The sequence below is a fragment of the Carassius carassius genome, unplaced genomic scaffold, assembly GCF_963082965.1.
Source record: "Carassius carassius unplaced genomic scaffold, fCarCar2.1 SCAFFOLD_111, whole genome shotgun sequence".
NCBI classification, from domain to species: Eukaryota; Metazoa; Chordata; class Actinopteri; order Cypriniformes; family Cyprinidae; genus Carassius; species Carassius carassius.
The window spans coordinates 22998-41213 of NW_026775119.1; the positions used below are offsets into that span (position 1 = coordinate 22998).

The 18216-nt window shown below is 41.5% G+C and overlaps 2 protein-coding genes across 2 annotated transcripts in view; both read right to left on the minus strand.

The window, feature by feature from the left end:
* Positions 1-1117: 1117 nt before the first annotated feature.
* Positions 1118-2868, minus strand: sowahcb (sosondowah ankyrin repeat domain family Cb). The gene has a single exon (XM_059547384.1). It carries the CDS (start codon positions 2714-2716, stop codon positions 1118-1120), a length of 1599 nt encoding a protein of 532 aa, XP_059403367.1. The 5' UTR covers positions 2717-2868.
* A 1750-nt stretch (positions 2869-4618) lies between these two features.
* Positions 4619-18216, minus strand: part of LOC132136757 (methyl-CpG-binding domain protein 5-like) — a 32427-nt gene continuing 18829 nt past the window's right edge. Inside the window, exons 9-10 of the mRNA XM_059547388.1 lie at positions 7518-7593; positions 4619-7197 (exon numbers count right to left, since the gene is read on the minus strand). Coding sequence (XP_059403371.1) covers positions 7138-7197; positions 7518-7593 — 136 coding nt within the window. The 3' untranslated portion in view covers positions 4619-7137. The remainder of the gene's footprint in view (positions 7198-7517; positions 7594-18216) is intronic.

The window sequence follows — 18216 nt, forward strand, 5'->3', positions numbered from 1 at the left end:
TGCTTAGTTGGGGACACTTCATCTACAGCGATATCGTTGACTTGATTGCAAATAAATGCACAGACACTATTTAACTGAACAGAGATGACATAACTGAATCCAATGATGAACTGCCTTTAACTATCATTTTGCATTATTGACACTGTTTTCCTAATGAATGTTGTTCAGTTGCTTTGACGCAATGTATTTTGTTTAAAGCGCTATATAAATAAAGGTGACATTGACATTGATATTGAATCGTCATGTTATGAACCCTTTAAATAAACATTATACAAACAATTAAACAGTAAATAAATAAACAGTTTCCACAAGCCTTGAATATATCACATCTTAAAATGGTTGTGGATGCAGTACATCCAGTATTAAAGTTTCCCTCATTATATTTAAATGAATTTGGCAAAGGTGTCACTAATCATAGTATTATTTTGTGAAATAAAATCTGCAAGTGCTGACAGTAGTGAAGATTTACATATATCACAAATAAATATGGGGAAAGCTCAAGATAACCCATATACAAGATAAAAAGATATAGAAAGGATATGTGGGAATATAAATTCGGTCTCGCTCTCCTCTGGTCGACGTGTGTGCGCGGGCGTGCTTTTCAGAGAGAAATGCTCATATAAGGAGTTCCACCATCGTCTACATCATTAGATCCACGATCGAAAAAAAAACAGTCGAAACTTGTACCAACCCGGAAGTAAGATTTTCAGCACAGAAATTCTGTCATTCGTCCAAATTATTATTATTTTTTAACTTTGGCCATGGTTAGCATGAGAATCCATCTCTTTAACACTGTGAACAACTCTGAATACACGAAACACCTTTGTACCCCCCCCCCCCCCTTTAACAAAATAAAACCAGTAATTTACAAGTAACAGGACAAAAATGTAACTGTTTCTTCTAAACTAAAGATACAGTTGCACATTATTCAGAATCCATAAAACATTACAGTCTCTCTTAAAAGAAAGGTTTTATATATTGTATGTTGTGTTCTGTTATTACCTGCTCAACACCTAAAGGAAGAGAAATAACATCATATCATCATGAATGTTTGGAAGGCTACTTTAAAATTAAATATCACAATACATATTGTGCAAAGCAGGAGAAAAAAAAGCCCTCAGTGATCAAAAGCAGCAAAGAGGTTCGATTTGGGTCTTAAGAAGTTTGGAGACTCTTCTGTTGTATCTTTCTCAAATCTATCAAAGAGTGACGTGCTGTGAACTATCTGCGACCTCGTGCGGATTTTATTGAGATTGGGTTTCATTTTAGAAAAGGAAGATTTCCTGCGGAGAGACTTCTGTTTAGTCAAGCCCCTGCTTTCTTCTTCGCTGCTATGGTTTTGAGTTTTCAGAGGTCTGAAGTTGGACTGAATGACTCTTGACAATCTCCAGCGACTCGCGTCTCCAACATCCATGCTGTCTGCGTCAGACCCCACGCACGCGCCCACGATGTCCAGAATGTTTTGCCCAATATCACTCTTCAGATACTGACACGCCTTTCTCCCGTTAAAATCTCGCGCCTCCACATCGGCGTCAAACGCTCCGACTAACAGTTTGACGACCTCCAGATGATCGTGCATCGCAGCTAAATGCAGAGGCGTGTAACCCGCGCTGGAACGCGCGTTGATGTTCACAGTGACGTGATGTTCTTTGGCAAAGTTGACGAGCATTACAATCAGTTCGTGTTTCCCGAGCTTTGCAGCCCAGTGCAGGCATGTGAATCCTGTCACAAAGTCTTTCCTGGTCAGGAGGCTGGGCTCTCTGTCCAGCAGCCGGTGGAGACTCTCCCAGTGTCCGTCAGACGCGCACATCATCCACTCGTGCTCCAGCGGCTCGAGCGTCACTGTGGCGGACTCATAGTCGCTGTCACCCCGCGGAAAGTCTTTAAATCTGCCCGAGAGATAAACACTGCGACGAACCTGAGGTGAACTGCTGGTCAAAGCCTCGACCAAATGTTCACGGCTGTTCTTCGGAGTGTCGCTGATGGAGTCCGGCTGATCTTCTTCAGTCAGTTTATTTCTCGGCCGAATTCTCACACGCTGAGGTCTGTTTTCTTTTCCAGCCTCATCCTGTGATTCGTCTTTCAATTCACCAGTGTGTGTTTCATTTCTCTGTAAACATGTCGAATTGCACACAGTCCCGTCGGAGTCTCGCACTGATATCTCGGGGCTTGGACCTTTCTCTGCCGCCTGTGGTTTACTTATTTTCACACTTAAAGCAGGTTTGTCCTCCGCCGTGCCCCTGCTTGAGTTCCCCATGAGTTCAGAATCTGTGCTGCTGTTCACACCCTGTGGAAACTTGACTGAAATATCCGGCTCAGATTGTGCTCCTCCCGCATTACCAGTTGCGCAACCTGAGCCAGGTAACATCCCCAATTCTTTTCCTCCACTTTTGCTTTCAGAGGCCTGTGAGGACACGTGGCTTCTTTCTCCACGGGATTTGCGATCATCAGCTGGACTATTTCTGTCACTCCTCTCGATTGAACCCGTTGATTTCCTAAATTTCTTCTTAAGGCAAACGTATTTCTCGCCATTTTCCTCTTTAAAGTAAGCTACGCTGTCTACATAGCGTTTAAACGCTCCCTTTGCCACTGGGCTTAATGCAGGATCTTTAGGGAATGTCGCACGAAAATGATCCGTTAAATCCACGGTTTTTACGCGTCCTCCTCTCTCCTTTATGAAATATAAAACCGCTTCTTGGTTGCATTCGGTCGCCATCGGATGTATTCGCTAAGCTTACTAAATAGCCTACTATCTCTGTAAATCAATTATCACCGAATAGGTAACAGAAATCTACCCAGTTTATAGCGATGTAAACAGACAATGCTGCGGCTGTCGTTTTCCCCCCGTTAATCTGCTCGATGCGCCTCCATCCCCCGCCCGTGTCTATCCGGGACCCGCAGTGCTCGGCTTGACCTGCAGGTGGAGCTCTGCGCGTCTCTGCTCAACAGTGAAAGCCTACACAACACCGTGTTCTGATGTTTAATCAAAGATGCCTTATATGTCCTTAAAACCTTATATGTGCCTTAAAAGTCTAGAAAGAAGCGTTAACGAGCACTGAGGTGACACGTTCCATTACAGTGATTCAAGTAAAAGATCATATTTGTTTTCCAAGTGCTAATAGTTGTCTCGAGTCAGTTTGGTAAATATTTACTGACTTGTTATTTAACAGTTCTTCTTAAAAACTAAGTTAAATAATAATGTTTTAAACAATGGTTATGTGCAAACGTTATTTTCAAAAGTATTATTATTTTCAAAAGTAGGCAAGCCACACAAATCTCTGCTGTCAGTCATTGAGACCCTGCAGTTGTAGCTTGATTCCCAATCTGGCAACCACTTCATCGCCCAGCTGCTTGGACACCCTGAAAGTCTTTACAGCATTCTTCAACCTTTGAAACATTACTAAGCTAAGGAACATGTTATCTTTTTCTGATGCAGAGAAGCCAGATCATGCATTCATGACCTCTAGAATGGATTACTGTAAAAACTATTAGGGGGTTCTCCTGCATCCTCAATAAACAAGCTACAGGTAGTCCAAAAGAGAGTTCTTACCATGTGAAGAAAATGATCATATCACCCAAGTATTATCATCTTACTTTTGGCTGCTTGTGTTCTATATCGATAATAAATAACCATTCTACATAAGCCCCTCAATGGTCTGGTTTCATTGCATTTAACAGTACAGCATTTCAGTCAAACCCTCTACATGATGTCTGTCAATGAATGCTTCAAATCATATGTCAATAGGACTGAGGTCTATTGTTTTTTTCCCATCTGTCTGCAGCATATGGATCCGCTAATGCCCTTCCAAGGGAGGAAAAAATATATAAACCGATGGATTGCGGCAGACAGAAGAGAATTACATTTAGTCACACTTCACTGCTGCTGATTGAAAACAAAAATTCCTAGGGCCATTTTAGCACAAAATATAATGTTACAAAGAGAGATTACATTAATATAATTATTATTTTTAAAGTAAATAGTTGCTAGATTTATGATATTACGGAAGAAATGTATCATCTTACCATTAATGAATAAAGAAGCGGTTTCTGCTTTAGCATTTCTCTCATTAATGATTCATGAACATGTTTGTGATCAAGTACAAATGCCTACAGGATCTCAGCTAAATGTAAGTTTTTCATGGATTCTGAAACATGAATTTGTATTGATCTTAGTCTATCTTTTTCCTACATCTTATGAGAGATTACAGTAATTATAGAAGAAACTTCAGGCCATAATAAACTTTTGAGAGGACTGGAAATTTTGAGGGAAAATGACCTGAAAATTGACCTGCTTCTAGTAACTTGTTTTATTGGTCACCTCTGCTTAGCAGTGATAAAGCACAGCTTTGCATGAAGGCAACCTTAAATTCAAAGGAATTTATATAAAGTGAAAAAATGGCAGTTCACTCATTTCCAAAATTGAAACAAATAATTCATTAATACATTTGTCAATTAAATGAAAACTAAAATGTAACCCCCCCAAAAAAACACTGCTGAAACTAAATTAAACCGAAATCTACAGTAAATTTGAAAATAATTTGAGCAAAGCAAATATACTTTAATTTCTGATGATCCATCTTATAAAGCTCGAGTAAAAACACCAGTTTAATGACCAAGATTTAGTGACCAGGTTTTAATTGAAACATTGGTGCAACATCATTCCAATGTCACATCACAGCATGACCTGTAATGTTCACAATATTTACAAAACTGCTGTTTAGGACATCTTTAAAAAAAATCTAATTAAACAATAAGAAATTATGGACTTTAACAAACTAAGCCTAACAGCCACATCAAAGCTATCAGAAACAAACATAATCAAGTGCACAACATACTTTACAAAGTCAACTGCTGTAAAGTACATACTGGTGAGAAAATATATACTCAGATATGTATTGAAAAAAAATATTGACATCAGAATGGTTTGTAATACCAGTCAGATACCAATCAAAAAATAGCAAGCAAAGAGAATAAAATAAAAATGTCCACACACACACACACACACAAAGAGAGAGAGAGGAAATGAAAGAAAAAGACTCAAGAATTTAAATGGAAAATGTTTTGGGCAAAACTGACCACATGAACACAAAATGTTTTTGACCTTGAACAGTAAGAGTTTGAACACTGCACTGACGACAGAGCCGACTTCACCAGCAGAGACACACGAGCCATCGAGTCTGTTCAGGCTTGAACCATTTCTCCTCTGAAACACCATTACAATGATATTTGTGCCGATATAGTTCGCAGTTCCACTGAATGGAAATATTGCACTTAATTTTGTAGTGAGATTTCTGTAAAGATCAACAAGGAGAAAAAACTGCCAATATCTGGTATTTAATCTGCCCTGTTTTAGAGTTTCAAACAGATGAAAACTGATGAGTGTGTGTTTCACACAGCAATGTGCTGCAAATCCAACACATACTTCTAGAGTTTACAGACAAAAATAATTCAATCAGCTCTTCATATTTAGTTAGTGTTACTGGCAGATATCCATGAGACACTGTTTACTCCAGTGATTCTGAGCCCAATCCTGACCTCTGACCTGTTCCAACTCCCAGTCTATGACCCCTAACCCACTCGGTGATAAAGCCATTTTCTAACCCTTCTGATGGTATATTCACGAAAGTAGAACAGATACCAAGACAAAAACAAACTCCTTTCACCAAAGTGGTGTTTCCCATCAACTCCTTTTAGAACATGAGTCTTAATGGTAGCAGGACTTTCCCCGAGTCTGTATGAGATTCAACAAACCTACAGTTCATCTGTGTCTTTCCATAATGCAGAATCAAACACACCACCACATTACTACACCAAGATTGGGCCACGTTGAGATACACTCAGTGACGTCTCAGTTTTTGTGTTCCTGTTCTCGGACTGATTCTGACCCCTGACGTGAGGATGATGCAGCACCAAAGACTGACAGCATTTTCCCCATGCCACATTACTGAGATAAAGTGATCCTGACCGTCTTCATGTAGAGTCAATCTAACTTTAGTACATTACTGATAAGACTGGAGGCTGTCATCATTATGTGGACAAGGAAATTCAGATTTTCCAAAAGTACTGTTCGATTTCTTGATGAATGAAACTTTAACAGATAAAATTCTGACTGTATTATGAAGGCAAAGGAACACTGTGTTAACTGAATAATACTGAAATGTGTGTGTGTGTGTGTGTGTGTGTGTGAGAACATAAGTATAAGGCTTTAGTCAGTATCTGCGCAGGGCTTTATTATTGCCAAGTTTACTGAACATGTCAAATAAACAGGGAGTCCATACATCATTTATAACATCCATTATAAGGCCCCTAGTTTTCCTTTTTGTTGGCCATTACAGTATGAACGACTCCAATGCAGCCTCACTAACCAGTGCTGTCTAACTCAAATACAACAAATCCACAAAGAAAAGACCAACACAACCATATAAAGTCGACAAAAAATACAACAAATACAGCAAAATGACACGGGACAATTATAAACATATTCATGTATTAGTGTTTAGTGCTGGAAGACCTAAACTCTCTCTCTCTCTCTCTATATATATATATATATATATAGAAGCCCACGAGCTCGAGTCACACCCATCTACCTCATTTAGCTGGTGAAGTCCACTCCGAGAGACAGACAGACAGACACACACACACACACACACACACTCAAAATACAACTCAAACTGAAGCTTAGAAAAGTCTCAGATTGACTCTTATTCATTGTAATGTCACTGGGCCTTATGGACCGATGAGACATTTCTGTTTTGTGTTTTGTACAGCTGAAGATAAAGTGTGCATTGAGTTGGCTTGTACATGTCATTATCCTACAGTATTTACACTTCTTCCCATGTTTTTACCATGAAATTTCTGTATTGTATATATACACATTGAAAACATATCAGAAATATTTGGACTGTCTGTGTTCTTAAATGCAGTAATTATTTTTAATTTTTTTTTTTTTTGCATTTTTATATTTTTCCTTGTACGCTAGAAAAAAATAGTTCTTCAGCAAGTTGTTTTTGCTGCCTTTACTAATTGGCTGATCCAGCACCTGTCAGTCACTGAATGAGGGCGGAGCCACGATGAGCCGTCTGCTAGAGTGTAGCACCACGATCAAAGAGAGAGAGACATTGACGCCTGATGCTGCTGTTATCTGGAGATCTTCCTCCTCTTGGGTTTGGGCAGTTTGACTTGATGATCCTGGTGAACCTGCAGATGGACATACAACAGCTTCACTGTATCACTGGGTCACTTCATCTACAGCGATATCGTTGACTTGATTGCAAATAAATGCACAGACACTATTTAACTGAACAGAGATGACATAACTGAATCCAATGATGAACTGCCTTTAACTATCATTTTGCATTATTGACACCGTTTTCCTAATGAATGTTGTTCAGTTGCTTTGAAGCAATGTATTTTGTTTAAAGCGCTATATAAATAAAGGTGACTTGACTTGACTTGACTATCATCCCTTCATCCAGTCAGAGCAAGTGTTATGAGATGTTTGTGTGTGTGAAACTCACAGTTCCAGACATCTTGTCCAACTCACTCATGGCCTCATGAATCGCAGCTTCTAGATGATGATTCAGTTTTCCCGCCCTGAGAGAGAGAGGCACGAGATGCATTATTAGCATACCTTTAAAAACAACTCATAAAGTCTCATAAAAAAGGTTGCAGGAATCTAATTTTTCATGGCATCTTTTTCAGATTTGAAGTAGAAACTCATGAGACATGTGACTTTCAACCCATTACTTTTTTTAGATTACGCCAGGACTGATTTCATGTATTTTTTCATATATATATATATATATATATATATATATATATATATATATACATATTTTTTTTTTTTTCAGTATCTACAATATTTGAGCATGATCCACTCTGATTGATAAAAAGTAAAGCCCAAAGGGTCTTCTTTCCAAAGACACCAAAATTACAAACATAATTAAGGAACTGCAGCAATTTAAGTTAGGTAGGGCACTTTCAGCTGTGAGTCCCATAATGGGGGTTCTGGTTAACAGGTCATGTAACAGGTTTTAGTTGACCACTTGAAGGTAATGGAAACTAGGGCTGTGTGATTAATCGAAATCGAATCGCAAAACGTTGCGATTTGCTAATCGCAAAAGCCTGCGATGTGGACGTGATATTACTCGGTTCCAGAGCATATACTTGACTGCCAGCCTTGAGTGACAGTCTTACTAACCAATAGAGTGAGCGCACCTCCGTTCTCCCCAATCAGCTCGCTCTAACCAACTGCGTAGACACCCACCATTTAAAAACAAAAGCGGGAGAGTGGGATCATGGCATCTTCAGGGTCAGATCAATAGTTAGGCAAATTAAAACTAAAGAAAAACGTTATGTAACGTAAGCTTCGGAACGACAGACAATGATCCAAAAAGGTAATTTGCAAGAGCTGCGTCACAATGCAAGAATTAACGTTCAAGAGCTCCCTTATCGGTTCTGTTTTTAGTACTGGAGAATAAAAGATACATTCTTAGATGTTTTGTTAGTACATGAATGTTATCTTACACATTTTATCTCTCCATCAGATTAATTTGAAATAAGTTTATAATGCATGTTCGCTATTGCCAATTCAGAAGACCGCACACAGCCTTTGTCTCTGAATGCTTCTCATACTCGCTCCTCTCTTCCCCACGCGGAGTGAATCCTGTACCACCGTTCACATTCGCCACATGCACACAGCCGGTTTCTTAACGCTCTGTTATATTCTCACGCAGCCCTGCACCGTAAATCTCCTCAAGCACATCTGGCAGTATGGATGAGGCTTGACTCATGCGCACAACCTGCGTCGACTTGTGCCTGGCTCCGCGTTTAAAACTAATGTAAATTCAGTCTAGCTGCTTGCTAATATCCCTTGAATGAAATGAAACATTCAGCACATTTTCCACTTGTTCTTAAAATCCCAAATACAATGTAACATACAATCATCTAAAGGATTATTAGGAACACCATACTAATACTGTGTTTGACCCCCTTTCGCCTTCAGAACTACCTTAATTCTACGTGGCATTGATTCAACAAGGTGCTAAAAGCATTCTTTAGAAATGTTGGGCCATATTGATAGGATAGCATCTTGCAGTTGATGGAGATTTGTGGGAGGCACATCCAGGGCACGAAGCTCCCGTTCCACCACATCCCAAAGATGCTCTATTGGGTTGAGATCTGGTGACTGTGGGGGCCATTTTAGTACAGTGAACTCATTGTCATGTTTAAGAAACCAATTTGAAATGATTCAAGCTTTGTGACATGGTGCATTATCCTGCTGGAAGTAGCCATCAGAGGATGGGTACAAGGTGGTCATAAAGGGATGGACATGGTCAGAAACAATGCTCAGGTAGGCCGTGGCATTTAAACGATGCCCAATTGACACTAAGGTAGAGGTCTTCACAGTGCACCCGAGACCCATCGGTTCGGGTCTATATTTTAAATGATCAGCCGGGTCCGGGTCGGGTCCGAATCTATTACTTCGGGTCCCGGGTCTGTTTAACATTGTGTGTAATACTCGTGCGATCGGAGTCATCGGATTCGGAGAACACCCGGCCGTGATCACACACTGCATGTGTTTATTGTAACTTGCAACTTGTAAAATTAGGAAAAGAAAAGTGTGAGCCAAAAAAAGAAAGAAAAAAAGCGATCTCTCTCTCTGCCGTTAGAAGCAGAGCTCGCAGACTCAGAGTTAATGCAAGGGCACACACGGTAATAATGCTTGCACACTTGACACACTCATATTTAATACATTTCAAATCAGCAACAAGATCTGAGATGAACGGTCACATGAATGTTTTCGATGACGCTCAGATTACGTTGAAAAGCATATTTCAGGTTGATCCGGCTAGCACGCATGTGCAGTTTTGAGCGTGTGTCATGTTTCTATGGCAACCAGTGAGGGACAAACCGCGCTTTACATTTTCTACCATTTTTTTAAATAATATAAATGAACCGTTTAATCTTAAAGTTTTAGTGGTCAGATTCAGACTCGACGCAGAGCAGAGAGCACAGAAATGATAGCAAATAAATAAGGTCAGCGGCCATGGCATTGCACGAGTGATCGTTATTATAGTTCAAAAGGGCAAACAGTCGAAGTTATTATGCGAGTTAACTCGAGTCAGAATGTACATGTGCACAGTAGGATTTGTCATCCGTCACCGTGACATCAAGCGGACTTTTGAAGCTGAAATAATGAGTGGATTAAGCTCGGACTTGAAATAACAAGAGGAATAACATGGATAACTTTCTTGTTGGAGGATTTTAATGCATCACAGACAGTCAGGTACAAGGAAGAGAAACTATGGCTCCTTAAATTAGGTTAGAAAAAAAGTTGTATTTTTTGCAACAGGTTTATTGACTTGTAATAGCAATTTAAGGTGGAATATGTGACAATCGGGTCCAGTCGGGTCTGTGTCTTCCTGGAGGGTTCGGGTCCAGCTTTCAAATAATATACGGGTCCAGGTCGGGTCCGGGTAGGCATTTCTCGGATCTACACGGGTCCGGGTCCAGCTTTTGAAATAATAGACTGGTCCGGGTCGGTTCGGTGTAGTACATTAGGGGTCTCTTTCGGGTTCGGGCATGAATTTTTGGACCCGTGAAGACCTCTACACTAAGGGGCCTAAAGTGTGCCAAGAAAACATCCCTCAAACCATTACACCACCACCAGCAGCCTGCACAGTGGTAACAAGGCATGATGGATCCATGTTCTCATTCTGTGTACGCCAAATTCTGACTCTACCATCTGAATGTCTCAACAGAAATTGAGACTCATCAGACCAGGCAACATTTTTCCAGTCTTCAACTGTCCAATTTTGGTGAGCTCGTGCAAATTGTAGCTTCTCTTTCCTATTTGTAGTGGAGATGAGAGGTACCCGGTGGGGTCTTCTGCTGTTGTAGTCCATCCGCCTCAAGGTTGTGCGTGTTGTGGCTTCACAAATGCTTTGCTGCATACCTTGGTTGTAACGAGTGGTTATTTCAGTCAAAGTTGCTCTTCTATCAGCTTGAATCAGTCGGCCCATTCTCCTCTGACCTCTAGCATCAACAAGGCATTTTCGCCCACAGGACTGCCAAATACTGGATGTTTTTCCCTTTTCACACCATTCTTTGTAAACCCTAGAAATGGTTGTGCGTGAAAATCCCAGTAACTGAGCATATTGTGAAATACTCAGACCGGCTCGTCTGGCACCAACAACCATGCCACGCTCAAAATTGCTTAAATCACCTTTCTTTCCCATTCTGACATTCAGTTTGGAGTTCAGGAGATTGTCTTGACCAGGACCATACCCCTAAATGCATTGAAGAAACTGCCATGTGATTGGTTAATTAGATAATTGCATTAATGAGAAATTGAACAGGTGTTCCTAATAATCATTTAGGTGAGTGTATGTAATACTTTAATAATTGACTAAAAGAAGAAATAGTTCTTTATTTTAAAAAAATTACTTCACTAATTTAGAATCAAATAATTCAGTAATTAAGTTAACTCTGTAAAAGAAGTTACATCATTATAATCTTGCCTGCTGAAAAAAAAAAGAGTTTAATGGAAACTAAGAATTTTTTTTCAGCAGGGTAATGATACTCATTACTGTGTTGAACATTATTGACAATACTGAGCTGAAGCTTGACTTTGCAAATTTAAAATCACAAATCAAATCGCAATATGTCAAAAAAAAGCACTCACTAAGAGGTTTGGGCGTTTTAGGCCGCCTTAAGACACTGGGTGCAGAAGAAGTTGTTACATTGTGGATCCCACATGGCTCAAATTCTCACCAAACTACCTCCAGAGTTGGGGTCATCCTTCAGAAGGCACATGAGTTATCAACTAGGTATAGTGTACACACTTCTTGACTTTGCTAAATTGCTCAAGTTTTATTTACACCTTCTGCCATTACTATATTTACCTGAGCCAGCGTATGTCCTTCCAGGCTCTTTCTAAAGACCAAGTGACTGACTGGATAAAGATGAACAATAGATGTTTGAAGTGTGGATGCTCCCATTGAAGTATAAAGTGCACTTTAAAGAAGCCATGCTGTTTGTGCACTTGCAACACCTCCATCATGTGATTGATAGGCCCCTGAAGGAAGGCACCTGCCTTGTCCACTGTATATGGATTGGCCTGAAGTGTCCAGTCAAGACCTTCTCAAGGTCATTACAGTGATCATGTAACACAAGGGTAAGAGTTTATATACATATGCCATTCTAGATTACAGTTCTGAGTGCACAATCATTCTGTAATCTGCAGCTCAAAGACTAGGTCTCACAGGACAGTCACAAAGCTCCATGGTACAGCAGTTTCTTTCAAGATCTCAACCTTATAAAAGCTATCTTATTGAGAGAGATTTTACAGCTGAACCCTTGAGCCTGGCAGAACATTTATATTCTGTTGCTGCCCTTCAATAGAAATTCAGCCACTTGGGAGGTTTACCACTTCTTCCCATTCATAAAGCCAGCCCATTGCGGTGGATCAGAGAAGACCATCATAACATAATAACCCCCAGAGGACCAGTCCACCAGGGGCCCTGCAGCCATTAAGACACACCTGGGTTGGACTCTGCAAGGTCAAGTATGAGTCCTTGAAGATAAGCTGAAACTAGAGGTCAAGTTCAACTTGCCTTGATCATGTCCAGGTCTAAAGTAGATCTTAAATGGTGACATATCATCCCTCGATGGCAGTTATGTGCAGCCCTGAATGGAGCTCAGCTAGCCAAACTTCTTGAGACTGAGCTTTCTCTGGCAATCAGCAGAGTAGTCCTGTGAACAGATTCCACAACAGTACTCTCCTGGATAAAATCTGAATCATACATATTCAAAGTATTTGTTAGAACAAGGATAGCAGAGATCCAAGACCTTACTGCAAGGTGTACCAGATGACCTAACCTGAGGTAAAATCCTCAAATATCCACCAGTGACCAATAGATGGAGCCAAGGACCACCAAAGACATGATATCACAGAGCGGATCGTATGCACGAGTCGCGCAGACTACAAAATGTATCGGACTCATTTGAATTCTAAATAGAATGTTACATTTTATAGCAATTTGGATCAGACTTGGAGGAGAAACAGTAAGACAAACAGCACTGACGAGACGAAGAGAAAACACTGGTCCGCCGCATCAACATACAGTGCAGAGGCATAAATCGGTACACCACCTCTGAATAAATATAAAAGATGTATTTTTTAATGATCACTAATATAAGTAATGGAAAGATGGCAAAACTAAAACATATTAAACAATAACAACAAAATATATGCCACTATTTTCTGTACGATAAGTAAATTAGCCAACTTAATTTAAATGAAGGATTGCAGAGATAAGTACACCCTAGATTTAATGTATAATGTAGAAAATGTATAGTATCTAGTACTTGGTATGTCCTCCAGAATTTCAAGTATACTGCTCTGAGCCTTCTTGGCACTGAGGGTACAAGTTCATGGCAATTTTTGTGTGAAAAACAGTTTGTGTTGTGTGTCAGTACTGGATCCACACATTAGTGTACAGCAATATATATATGTGGAAAATAAACCTATGGCAATTTGTTGTGAAATTACCACCACAAAATTATATTTTGATCATAAAAATCACGAATAAAATAATTCTCGAAATCCTAGAGGAACTGTTAAGTGATGTTTACTGGGGCTGGAAGGTAAATGTGCGTCCAGTGGAAGTGGGCTGCAGGGGCTTTGTAGCTAGTTCCACCATAAGGCTACTAAAGGAGGTTGGAATTAGAGGACAGGCTCAGCGGAAGACCATCAAAGACCTGGCAACTGCTGCCGAAAGAAGCAGTCACTGGCTGTGGCTAAAGTGGAAGGAGACTGTATGGGCTGCCAAATGACCTCATGGAGCCTCCGGTGTGACACACACCCAGGTCTGATCAGCCTGTGGTGGGCCAGCCTCGGGTGAGGGTGTATTGTGGTAAAAGGCCGAAACACCCAATGAGGCCGGGGTGCACAACTGATGATGTGTCGTAGTGGAGGCACCAGGCGATCATCCCCCCAATCCAACACCACCCAAGAGGACATCAACAACAGCGCTTGCTGATTATCAAGGGATTTTAACATCTAGTCCTTGGAAGCATACTGAACTCTGGTTTGGAACCAGTGACTACTGTGAAAAGGGCAGTTGACAACCCGGGAAAGACCTGGTGACAGCCTGAAGAAACTGCTGACAGGAGGGAACAGACCCCAAAGGGGCTGGCATGGGCTAGCTACCCATGTCGGCAGGGTCCGTTCACAACACAAGGACTCGGATCCACCCAATCATTGCTACAGAAAATTCAAGAGGAAGTACACCCCCTGAGTCTGCGAGAGCGGGGGCGCAAGATGACTCACTGGTGGACCACACGATAACAGACCTTGGAATGGAAACGACGACAACACAAATGATCAGCAAGATAGTTGACAGACTAACAGCACTGGCAGGACAAAAACTACAAAGCTGTATCTGTGGCTGGAATAAGATTACATTGAAGAAGGGTCTCAAGATCCACCAGGGCAGGAAAAGTGCCTGAAAAAGCTTACCAAGGGACCCCGCATTGACCACTACTTCCTTAGAGGTAGAGCAAATCAGTCGGATGAAGCCCAGTGGCAGGATACTCACAACAGCCCACAGGGTATCAGCACCCCAGACAAAGCTTTGTCAGAAACAGCTCCACCAATGGACATGTGCCCAGATCCCATCCAGTCACAGCCAGCGTTAGAGAAGAAAATGGATGGACGAAAGCCTCAAATTCGGTGGCCCAAATCCTGCCAGAAAAAGGAGTGGGGAACCATTGACACAGACCTCGTCCATCTCCTAGAAGGTCTGAAAGGGAGTGTCGAAAGAAAATTGGAGAAGATAGGAGAGATCATCTACAGCCACGGCACAGAGAGATTTGGAGTGTAACGCAAGGACTACAGTACTCAGAAGCAACCTTCAGCTCATCTTAAGTCCAGGAGACAGCAAGAGATTGAGCGACTTGTGAAAGAGAGAAGATGCCTAAGAAGACAGTGGAAGAAGGCAACAGAAGCGGAAAGTGAAGGAATATAGGTGTTACAGGGTGATAGCAAGCAGCGCCTTGCAACACTGCGAAGAGCTGAATGCTTGAGAAAACAACATAAGAAAAAGCAAACAGCAACTGCCTTCTATAGAGATCCCTACAAGTTCGCCAAAGACCTCTTTGCCAAGGAGAAAACTGGGACTATCAAAGTACCTGTAAGGGAAATGGAGGAGCACCTGAGAAAGACCTACTCCGACAATCAGAGGCAGGTGCCAGCCACCATCCCCGATGACATGCCATGGATATAGGCATATGGCGGGCTGCACCATCTCCCCACTGGCCTTCACCATGGCAATGGAGTTAATAATTCAGGCATCTCGATGGGTGGTTGGACGGGAACGCCTGAAGAGCGGGCTGCGGCTTCCTCCAATCAGGGCGTATATGGATGACATGACGACCATAACAACGACTAACGCATGCACCAAACGCCTGCTGTACATCTCCAAGAAAACATCAGATGGGCACGAATGAAGATCAAACCCAGCAAATCCCGCAGTATCTCCATTGTCAAGGGCCAGATCGTAAATGAGAGGTACCACATCAATGACGAGCTGATACCAACTATCCTAGAGAAGCCAATCAAAAGCCTTGGTCGGTGGTACAACACAGATCTCAAAGACGCTGAACAGGTGGAACAACTGAAGCAGGATAGTACCCAGATGCCTCAGCAGTATAGGCCTGTACGGCAAGGAAGCCCTTTCTCTGCCAATCTCAAGCCTGGTGGAGGAGTACAAATGCTCTAAAACAAGGCTCGAAATGACCCTCACAGAATGTCAGAGGGGCTGCTCCCGCATTAGCCACAGGGAGGAAGTGGAGGCCAGGGGTAGCAGTGGTACAAGCAAAATCCGCTCTGAGACAACGGGACATAGTGGGCCAAGTGCAACAAGGCAGAGGGGGCCTAGGGTTGGGAGCAACAACACCCACATGGCAGAAAGCTATTCCAGCTGAACGGCAGCACCTGGTGGTTGAGGAGGTGCGTCGTCAGGAGGAAGTGGACAGGTGTTGGTTGTGCCACCAACCAACCTACCTCTCTGGTTTGGAGAGGATCCAACCTGCCTCCAGTGTCCTGCCACAGCAACCCTGAAACACATCCTGGTGGGCTGCAAAACCAGCCTTACGCAAGGCAGATACACCTGGCGCCACAACCAAGTGCTGAAGTGCCTGGATGCTACCCTGGAGAGTAAGAGGGTAACCGTTAACGCCTTGCCCCTGGAAGCCCAGACTACTTTTCAGCAACCAACAACCTTCATCAGGGAAGGGGAGAAACGGTCGACCAATCGTTCGCTGCCAGACGAACGCAGCCCGGGACTGGGAAATGCGGGTAGACTTAAGTCAGAGACTCACCTTCCCATCCGAAATTGCAGCGACCAACCCGAAAGAAGCAGTCACTTGCTGTGGCTGAAGATCCCCCCAATCCAACCTTTGGTCTGTATTAAATTTTTCTATATGTTAAAATTAAAATAAAAAAGGCAAAATTATATAATATTTCGCTTCACTGTAATGCTGTATATATACACATATCCCTGAACTAAGTACAGTTCTGCAGCTGTTATTATGTTTAAATGAAAACGAAAAGAGGCAGTGGTATTTGATATCCTATTTCATTTAATTGTAAATATACAGAGAGGAAAATTGCAGTAGCCATGGTCAGCTGACTGAAGTTATCAAGTACGCTGCTGTTTGCAGAATTACCGGATTTTCGTCGTCGCGGACATCACACTCCCGAGTCGAATGAGCAAAGTCTGAACTACCGATGGTGCACGTCCAAAATCAGCGTACTTTGTATTGAGAAACGCACGCAGACCTACGTCACCAGACTATTTGCCTAATCTTCCCAGTACTTTAGACTGCGGTGGAAAAGCAGAAAGCAAGAGGTCTGGGGAGAAAAAAAGTTCCTGGTACAAATGTTCCGGGTAATTTCGGTGGAAACGCGGCATTACATAATAAGACTGATTGACTGCAACGGTTTGAGCTAAAAATCTCAGTTTGTGTTCTACTGAAGAAACAAAGTCACCTCCATCTTAAATATCCTGGGGTTAAGCAGATAAACATCACAATTTCATTTTTGGGTGAACTATACCTTTAATAACGCAGTAAAACATAATGACCTTTCACTTAATTCTACTTGAGCTTCATGCAACACCTAAAGGCTCTACATAGTATGATATGTAATTTCAGTACAGGTTAAAGGGATACTCCACCCTGAAATTAAAATTTTGTCCATCACTTATGACCATATCGTTCCAAACTTGAAAGATTTCATCAGAATAGTCCATCTGCCATTAGTGGTTTAACTGTAGTGCCATTTTGGAGAATATCTGCTGAACGCAAGCAGCTTACGCTCTTCTGTGTCAGCCACGGTTAAACCACTGATGGTAGATGGACTATTCTGACGATATCTTTTCTCCTTATCTGAACCTTGACAGTGTATTTTACTCTATTGGACCGTCACAACCCTCCCGATTTTCATCCAAAATATCTTAAATTGTGTTCCAAAGACAAACAAAGCTTTTACAAGTTTAGAATGACATGGGGGTAAGTGATTAATGACAAAATTTTCATTTTGGGGTAGAGTATCCCTTTAAATACTTGAAGATTACTTCTTGCTGATTACGATGAGTTATTGTTATTACGGTATATTCATTCAGACTTCTAGATTTATTGCAAGACTTCCTGGTCCCTGACCAAATTATATTTATTTTTATTGCCATATCAGCATCTATTGCTATTTTTATGGATCAAAGTATTTTAAAGAGACAAATACTGATAAAATAATGTATAGCTTGAATGTGCACTTAAATGTGAACTTAAAACTGTTATCCTGTCACTTGAAATTGGGCGAAAGGTCACTTTGAAGTATAAATTAACAAATACAGAGTACTGATACTATTATCCAATTTTCTGTGTTTGCTGATAGTAGAATCAAGTCTGAGAGCATCTTAAAGATGAGCTTGTGTGAGTCTAGCGGGACACAGATGCTTGAACACGATGGTTGTGTGATGGTCTTATCGTGGAAACATCAACTTACTACTTTACTTTAGGGCTGGTCTCAATACCATTTTTTGAGCTTCGAAGCTTCGGTAGTAATCAACACTGAATATTCCAGCTTCGGAGGGAGCGGCTGAGAATATTCTTCTCTCTAATAAAAGGCAGGCATCTCTGTGTGTCTGTCTC